Genomic DNA, 9,043 nt, shown 5'->3' with positions numbered 1-9,043 from the left:
AGCCATAAAGTAGGGTCAGCTATGCTTCGCTGAAGGACATCCCCTACTGGCTGAATGGAAACAAATAATCCACTGGTTGCCAGAAGGAAGTGAGTGTGTGCCCGCTTGCACAAATGATGGTGCCCATACATGAGAGTGTGTGGGTAAATGGGTCAGGGGGAGGAAATCATAGTAAATATATGGCACATGAGGAGGTCATTCAGCCCATCACATCCCATGCTGGTAGGCAAGGAGCTACCCAGTCTTAAGCCCAACCCCCTCTTGCACTAGGTCCGTAGTCCTGCAGGTCATGCTTCTTCAAGTAGACATCCAAGTGCTTTTTAAATGTGATGAGGGCTTCTGCCTCTGCCACCCTTTCAGACTGTGAGTTCCAGATTCCTGTCACCCTCTGGATGAAAAAATGTTTCCTCACCTCTCCTCTAATCCTTCTGCCAATTACTTTAAATCTGGTTATTGACCCCTCTGCTAAGATAAACATGTCACCCCTATTTACTCTATCTGGGCCCCTTATAATTTTATACACCTCAATGAAGTCACCCTCCCCTCTGCCTCCTCTGCTCCAGTTCAAACAACCCCAGCCTATCCTACCCTTCCCCATAGATAAAAATTTCCAGTCCAGGCATCATCCTCGTAAACCCTGTCCAGTGCGATCACATCCTTCCTGCAATGTGATGACCAGGGCTGGATGCAGTACTCTAGCTGTGGTCTAACTTTTATTGTATACAGTTCTTGCTTAACCTCCATGATCTTATGGTCTATGCTTTGGCTAATAAAGGAAAACTTGCCAAGTGGTTTTGTAACCACTTTATCCACCTGTCCTGGGGTAGCTGGTGGCAGCAGGAATCCCAAAGTTAGAAAGGAAATGTAAGAGAAAGTGATATACAGAACAAGGTTTAACCCAGCACATTCAAACTCAGAGCTCCAATGAGAGTTCCAACAACCTGTTTCCCTGTCAAACTCTGACTGATCCACTGAGGATTTTCAACACTTTTCAACTGATGCAGTTAGCATGTTACGCGGTTGGCCCTTAAAGGAGAGTCAAAATTAAAAGAAAATCTCTAATGCCAGCCAGAATGAGTTACCATTTAAATTCATTTAGTTCACACGTTCCAACATCTCGCCTCCACTTCCAAAATGGGCTGGAGATGTGCGTGCCACAGGCTTCAGCTGTTCCAGTTCAACGTAGCTGCTGATTCCAGGCCAGGAAAAAGTGAGGATGATTGAGGTTAGCTCACCCGCCTAACCTTGATTTAAAAAAAAATACTGTAGGCATTACTTTCCTGAAACGTCTACAAATACAGCTGTCAAACAAGGCCTGAAGCAAGAGTGGGGTAAGGGTGAGGTGGGTACAGTCAAAAGCTGAAAGGATGTCAGCTCACAGGTGCCCTGTCTTCATACACTTGAGGGGATCACTCGGTTTGAAACGCAGAACATCAAACTGATGCAAAGACCCAAAGCTGGCATGAAGAAAAGTTTTTTTTTAACACCGAGAGTGGTTAAGATCCGGAATGATGTGACTGAGGCTTTCAAAGGGAATTGGATAAACAGCTAAAGATAAGACATTTGCAGGGCTATGGAGTAAGGTGGGACAATGGAAGTGGGCTGGCACTTACCTGACAGGCTGAATGGTCTCCTTCTGTATTGTAACCATTCTATGTATCAAATCAGTAAGATTGCACAGATTTTATCAAGCAGTACAACCTATCCTTGCTGGGCCTAAGTAAGACAGAATGGATTCTGGCTGTATGGAACATCAAGCAGTTTAATCTGGCCATGAAGAAAAAAATGCCTCACACATAGGAGTGAACTTAATTCTTTTGAAGAAAGCCACTGCCAAGTTGTCAAATGATCCCATCTGAATCCCAAACATTATCTCAAAAGACCAAACATTGCATTTTTAACACCAATGCCAAAATCAGTGCCTTTGCATAGAATGGAGGAACCAGGACCTTAGCAAACAAGGAACACACATTTGTCAGGATAAATAATTTTGGACATTTGCCGGCCAGAAACCATCGGGAATGAGGAACCACGGGGGCTAAGACTGGGAGGAGAGAATGGATTCGCAAATAAGATAGGGAAAGTGGGGATGGGTTGGACATCTCCTGAGAAAACTCTAAATTTGTCTCGCTCGAGACTGTTAGAAAAGTAAACTCCAACGAAAAAAATCAGGCAGACCCAAGAAAAGGTGTAACGTTGTGAATACTGAAGTAAAAGGAGTGGGTCAGTTGGACGTGGTTGCTCGCAACAAAGTGGAATTGCAAAATTTGTTCACCACTAGGAGCAATAAGATTGAAGGTTGATGTTCAGCTGGTAGCACTTGTGCCTCTGAGGCAGAACATTGTGGGTTCAAGTCCCATTCCAGAGGCTTGAACACAAAAATCTAGGCTGGCACTAAAGGGGTGCTACACTGTCAGACAGTGCTGACTTTCAGATGAGGTGTTAAACTGAGCTGCTGCCTGCCACTCAGGTGCATGTAAAGGATCTCATGGCACTATTTTGAAGAAGCGCAGGGTTGTTATTCCTGGAATGACTAACAATATTTATCCCTCAGTCAATATCACTAAAAATCAGATTAACTGGTTGTTGCCACATTGCTGTTTGTGGGAGCTTGCTGTGCACAAACTGGCTGCTGCATTTCCAACATTACACCCATGAAATTTTTGTTATTGAATCCTCCCTGCCCTTTACTTTATCACAGAGCTTGCCTTTTGTTCTTTCTGCCTCCTGCCCACTCGCCCCTGCCCCCATCACTTACCCTGTTTTTAAAAGCTCTTACATTTCTATCTTTCTTCAATTCTGAAGAAAGGTCACCTCAACCTGAAACGCTAACTGTGTTTCTCTCCACAGATGCTGCCTGACCTGCTGAGTATTCCCAACGTTTTTTTGTTTGTTTTTACAGCTGATCTGTATCTTAATCCCACCTACCCACCTTGTTTCCATGACCCTTGCCTAACAAAAATTGAGCTTGAGCTCCGTTTTGACACTTACAACTGATTCCCCATCCTGGGTGGAGGGAGAGTTCCAGATTTCTACTAGCCATTGTGTGAAGAAGTGCTTCCTGACATCACCCTTGAATGACCCACTGGTTCTGGACTCCCCCACAGCGCCACTCTGCCCAACCCCCTCACCTATCCCACCCTCACCAACCAGAAGAAAGTTTTCATCTACCATCAACTCCTTCATCCTGAATGCCTCAATTCAATTGCCCCTTAATCTTCTAAGTTCAAGGGAGCTGAGCCATCAGCAGAGCTTGATGGTCATGTTCAGACATGGATGGGACAACCATCAGAGGGCATCATTTTATTCAGATAGATCCCAGAATTGGATTTCTAATGCTTACAGGGCAGAGGGGTGTGGGAGGGGCAGTGGAGTGCTACATGACTGATTCAACACAACAAGCGTCGCGAGTAAATGGTTGGAAATATGATAATGAGTTCAACCTTTAACAACGAGAGGAAAGAAACTCTAGCAAGTCCATAAGTTAATTAGGGCCTGGCCTGCTACAATCTCACAGCACATAGGAAGCTTTAGGCTGGCCAAAATGGTCATTAAGTGCAGCAGAAGAATAGAAAACCCAAGAATAAATATTAATGGTCTTTTCTTTGTCAGAGAGCGGCTTCATTGCAGAGGATGATCATAGCCCAGGATGCCAGCAATCCAACTCCCCAACAACGACGCTTTAATCCAGAGCAAGACCTCGTACAGGTTGATCTGCCAAAGATCAAGAGTTTTGGCCCAGGAGATTTTCAGCTTCCCGTACCAGGATTTACACTTATCCCTCTCGTACCTGCCAAATTAAACAGAAAATCTGTGTTAAATTCCTAAGGGAATAAGAAACACAGACACTATGAGGCTCTTTGGTGATCATTCAGCAAACCGTCAGCATTTAACTCAACCCTTTCATACCGGCCTTTTTTATTCATGGTTTTAACACCATGCCATTAAAAAAATAAAAATCCGCTTAATTCTCTCCTTGGCTGTTGCCCAACGCATCGATTCATGTTAAGAAGTAGTTCAGCAGGTGCTAGTAGCTCTGTGGTACTCAACAATAGGCCATTCAAGCACGGGGTGGCATCACAGCTGAACCCATTGCAACAACAACACTTATATAGTCTCCTTAACGTAGCAAAACCTCCCAAGGTGCCTACCATCCAGTCACTGACAGGCTCCAGAGGAAGGTGAACCCTGGCTGATTTGTGCTTTCCTCAACCCATTGGTCCTGAGGCCAGGAGCAGCATGAGCTCAACTAACCTGCACAATAGGAAATCTCAACCAGAAAACTTCCTGGTTTTGTATTTTATCAACTTCCACCGAGAGGTCAACTTATCCAATAAACATGAATTTCCAATCCAGTATGAAACATAAAATATACATTTTGCTGTGACTGAAAGAGGCTTTCCTAAGCACCTTGGCCAATGGCTAACATTTCTCAGATAATATTCATTATTTAGTTGATTTGAAGGAATGGGTGTGGGGGGAGGGGGAAGTGGGAGCCAGGGCAGCACTGGGGTGGAGCGATCAGCTCACTCTTTGTACGACCAGCTTGATTTTCATTGCATTGAGTTCAACCTGGATCCCAAATGAGAAAAAAGACAAATTAGTCAAGGGTAAAATAAAACGCTCGGCAGTATTTTGTGATCCCTGTAACAGGGAAAACGTCGCCTGCTTGGCATTTTCAGAAATAAGTTTACTTCAAACATTTGCGCTGGCAACATATCCCCTGAGCTGTCAGCTCCAGCACACTGGTGTCACTGCTTGGCTAGCTTTGATTCTGTGAAATTGAACTAGAGATTGTTAAACAGAGCAGCAGAATAGAGGAAATCAGTGTTTGGAAAAATAAAAAAAAAAAAAATGCCGGTCATGGTTGGTGAGGCCATTACTTTGACAGCAATGCCAATATCCAGAAAGTTCTATTGCCCCATTCATGAATATTAAGACTGTATCCTTATGACAGTTGCCGGGGGTGGGGGGGGGAGGGGTTGGGTCACTGGGAGCACTGGCGGCCAACATTCGCCGTTCAGAACCTTCCAGAATCCCCAGTTGCCCAATGACGGGTGGTGACATGGAGATCTGGCCACATGGCAAAAAAGAGAAGCCTTTTACTGAACAAAATGCCCCAAAGTGATTTACAAAAAATGTGTGGGGAAAGAAGAGTAGCAAAGAAAGCAGGCACTGATCACACGTCAGGGAAGGTGAGCAAAAGCATCAAAGGAGTAGAAGATAGGAAAAATTTGCATTTCTATTGCATCCGTTCATGACCTCAGAGCATCACAAAGCACCAAGAAGTACTTTTGATGCATAGTTACTGCCATAATTCAGGGTAACATGACAGTTGGGGCACCACAAGCTCCGACAAACAGCAGTAAGATGGATGACCAGATAATTATTTTTGGTGATCTTCCACCCTTCTTCAAATAGTGATCACTAGATCTTTCACATCCACCTGAGAGGGCAGACAGGCAATCAGTTTAACTTCTCAACTGAAAGGGAGCACCTCTGACAGTGCAGCACTCCCTCAGCGCAGCACTGGAGTGTCAGTCTAGAATTGTGCTAAGTCCCTGGAGTGGGATTTGAACCCACTCTGTCTAACACAGACACAGGAGTTTTTTTTAAATTCATTCACAGGTTGTGGGCTTCGCTGGCTGGGCCCAGCATTTATTGTCCATCCCTCGTTGCCCTTGAGAAGGTGGTGGTGAGCTGCCTTCTTGAACCGCTGCAGTCCATGTGGTGTAGGTACACCCACAGTGCAGTTTGGGAGGGATTTCCAGGATTTTGAACAAGCTATTAACTGAGACAAGGCTGACAGATAGGAGGTGATTTTAACAATTACCACTCGGCTGGTAATCTGGTGGATGATGAAATGGACGGATTGCCCACCTGCCTATTACAGAACCCGCCCGATTTTAATTCCTCCCGAAAACGGGTAGCAGTGTTCATTTCACTTCTGTTCACTGTGTCCACCAATGGATTTGGGGTATAGGCCTGGACAGATTGGTGCTAAAATTTGGAGAGGATACCAATATATGTGGCACACTTAAGCCTTTGGAAGAGGAGAGGAATCAGCAAATCGATATTGATAAACCGGAGGGAAAAGTGTCAGATAGAAATCAATCTCAGTAGGTCTGATGCACCTTGGATGAAAGAACATACAGCAATAATCATGCTCTGATGGGAAGTAGGTTTGGTGCTGTGGAAGAGTAGGTTTTAGGAGTATAGCTTCATAGAACATTCAAGGCAGAACCTCAGGATGGTAAGGCAATAAAGAAAAACAAATGGAATTGGTTTTATCTCAAGTGCTATACAATATAAGTGCCTATGGAACAATGAATCTATATAAAACCTCAATAGGACTTTAGCTAAAACTCCATGTGCAGGATTGGGCTCCACATGATAGGAAGGAGATTGAGGTTTGAGCTGATCATTCACAAGGAAGCTGCCTGGTGCAAGGAAATACAAACATGAAGAATAACTTGGAAATATTGAGCTGTTTTCATGAGAACAATGGAAGTTATGGGGCAATGTTTAAAGTGATGAAAGTTGCGACAGAGTAGATAGGAACAGACTATCTCCAGTACAGAGAGAATCAAGGACAAGGAACCAAAAATTAAATCTATGAGATTTTAGAGAAGGCAGGGGAAACTTCCTTACACAGAGAGCTGTAAGGTTGTGGAACTCCAGAGTTAATGCTTGAGGCAAAACTATATCAACATTCGAGATTGATAAAAGAAAAGAGGTTGAAAGTATATGAGGGGTAAATGTGATTAGAACTGTTTGTTCAAAAATAAGGTGAATGCCAATAGGTATCAATTGGACCGAATGGCTTGTTTTGATGGGCTAAGTTCTATGTATTTCAATGGATCAACATCAGCAGGCTGTTTGATCATAACTGCAATCATAGTTGGACCTGTTCCTGCTCTCATCCGATCTTTTAGCAGGCATCTCTAGATAACTGCCAAGAGTAAGAACATTGGCTATATTTTTCTCTCAATGGTGCTGCCCCTAACACTACAGCAGCGATCAGGTAATTGAGTATGGATCAGGTATTGAAATCTGGGGAATTACTGGAGTGTGACACAGCACTGAACACTGTAGTTACAAAGAGAGAATAATTAAAGGTAGATGTTCCTGGGGGGGGCACATTGGATGACCTGGGTGTAATGCACAGAGGAAACCTGGGGTAGATGAGAACCTTCATGGGAACAAGGCAGCCGGCTTGATGTTCCTCCACGTACAGTAATCAGGTGATCCAAAACAAATCTAGATACAGCCAAATCTGCCTCTCATTTTTGAACTTGAAGCACTGAAGAATGATACCGACTGGGTGCAAGGCATTTTAACCTACCTGGATAAAGCTCTGACACAGCAACGTGACATGTTGATAAAGTAAGTAGCACTGGCTCGGGTCTGGAGTGATGTTTCAATCCCCCGAAGGAGGTCATTAGTCTTTAGGAGCAGAAGCATTTGGCGAGGGACCTTATTCAGCAGTTCGTTGATGCGAGGTAGATACTTAACTGCATTTACTCTAATCTCCATGTCCTGTAAGACAATTGGAACACTTGATTACTCTTGATACAAATGGCACATCTGTAGATAAATGTCAGGTGAGATTGAATGCAGCAGAAAATACAAGGTGATACACTGTGGGAGTATGAATAAGTACAGATCGGGAACACTGAATGGTAATACTTTGAAAGGAATACAGGAGCAGATATGGATAAGATTCAGACATGGATACTTTAAAAGTCAGAAGGTAAGTTGAAGAACATGCACAGAAAGAGCATGCAGAACTGTAATAATGGGTATGAAGCAGAAAGGTAAAGAGATAATGCTGAGCCTGAAGAAATAACTGTTCAGGAAATAATTTCAACAATGCGTCCAATATTGAGCACCTTACTTTCAAAAAGAAGTCAAGATCATAGAGAGGGTACAGAATGATTCACTTAAGAGATAATCTGCTTTAGTGCTGTTGGTTGAAATATAAATATTAGCCACAACACCACGGATAAGTCCCCTACACTTTGAAATCATGCCATGGGTCTTTTAGGCCCATTTGAGAGGGCAGGCTGGGCCTCAGTTTAACATCTCATCCAGAAGATAGCACCTCTGACACTGGAGCATTCTCTCAGTGCTCCACTGAAATATCAGCTTAGATTATGTGTTCAGATCCTGGAGAAGGACCCACAACCTTCCTGCTCTACCCACTGAACCACGACTGGCAGTAAAAACAGCAAAAGCATTGGAGAAATGTCAGCATTCACCTTTTGCAAACTTTCTCTTTGAAACGCTGCCCTTAATGGGAAATGTTAAAAACTGCCTCAGAAATACATGAAGGAAAGAAAATATTTCTAAGGCTAATTAATTTTACGCAAACCTAAAATTTTGTTGTAAACAATTTACTTTGTGTCCCTGTAAAAGACTAGTAACCTGTAGCCTGTAGAAAACTGTCCTTATTATTATAGTCTGCACGTATTTGTGCAGTCAAATCCACTTAAAGGACAGCTCTGCTCCAGTAGATAAGCTGTGTAGTCACTTACCATTATCCTTTGTTTTTGTCTGTGCTGAATTGAGCTGCGGCATCAGAAATGGCATGTAACTCTCTGAAGATTCATGGAGATTAAGGTGAACCCATTTGCCTTTTTTGGCCAGGCCCTGATAACAAAGCTGTGCCTGGGAAATGTTATCAACACCCAGTTGTGATTTGGGAAGTGCCTTGTCAGGGAGAGGGAGGGAACTGTAGCCAAAGGTTCTTGCTGTTCATCACCATTTTCTGGTTTGCTGGTGCCTAACACACCAAATCGGGGAGGTGGCCATTCAGCCTCTCAAGCCTGTACTACCATTCAATTAGGTCAAGTCTGTTGTACCTCAGCTCCATTTAACCACCTTGATTCCACAACTCTTAACACTCTTGTCTAATCACAACCCAACTGTCTCAGTTTTAAATTTTTAATTGACCCTCAGCCTCAACAGTTTTTTGGGGAAACCGTACAAGATTTTCAGTACGCTTTGTATGAAGAAGTGCTTCCCGACATCACCCCAGCTC

General features: G+C 43.6%; 1 protein-coding gene across 7 annotated transcripts in view; it reads right to left on the bottom strand.

Annotated features, from left to right (window-relative positions):
• Positions 1 to 1,744: 1,744 nt before the first annotated feature.
• The window catches only part of adck1 (aarF domain containing kinase 1), a 514,542-nt gene continuing 507,243 nt past the window's right edge, over positions 1,745 to 9,043 (bottom strand). For all 7 annotated transcript variants that reach the window (XM_041215327.1, XM_041215330.1, XM_041215326.1 and 4 more), the window contains 2 exons: positions 7,346 to 7,539; positions 1,745 to 3,790 (listed from right to left, as the gene is read on the bottom strand). In XM_041215327.1, the coding sequence (XP_041071261.1) occupies positions 3,622 to 3,790; positions 7,346 to 7,539 (363 nt within the window). In that variant the 3' untranslated portion in view covers positions 1,745 to 3,621. The remainder of the gene's footprint in view (positions 3,791 to 7,345; positions 7,540 to 9,043) is intronic.

This window comes from Carcharodon carcharias, chromosome 20, assembly GCF_017639515.1.
Source record: "Carcharodon carcharias isolate sCarCar2 chromosome 20, sCarCar2.pri, whole genome shotgun sequence".
NCBI lineage: Eukaryota > Metazoa > Chordata > Chondrichthyes > Lamniformes > Lamnidae > Carcharodon > Carcharodon carcharias.
This window is presented reverse-complemented; position numbering and strand designations above follow the sequence as displayed.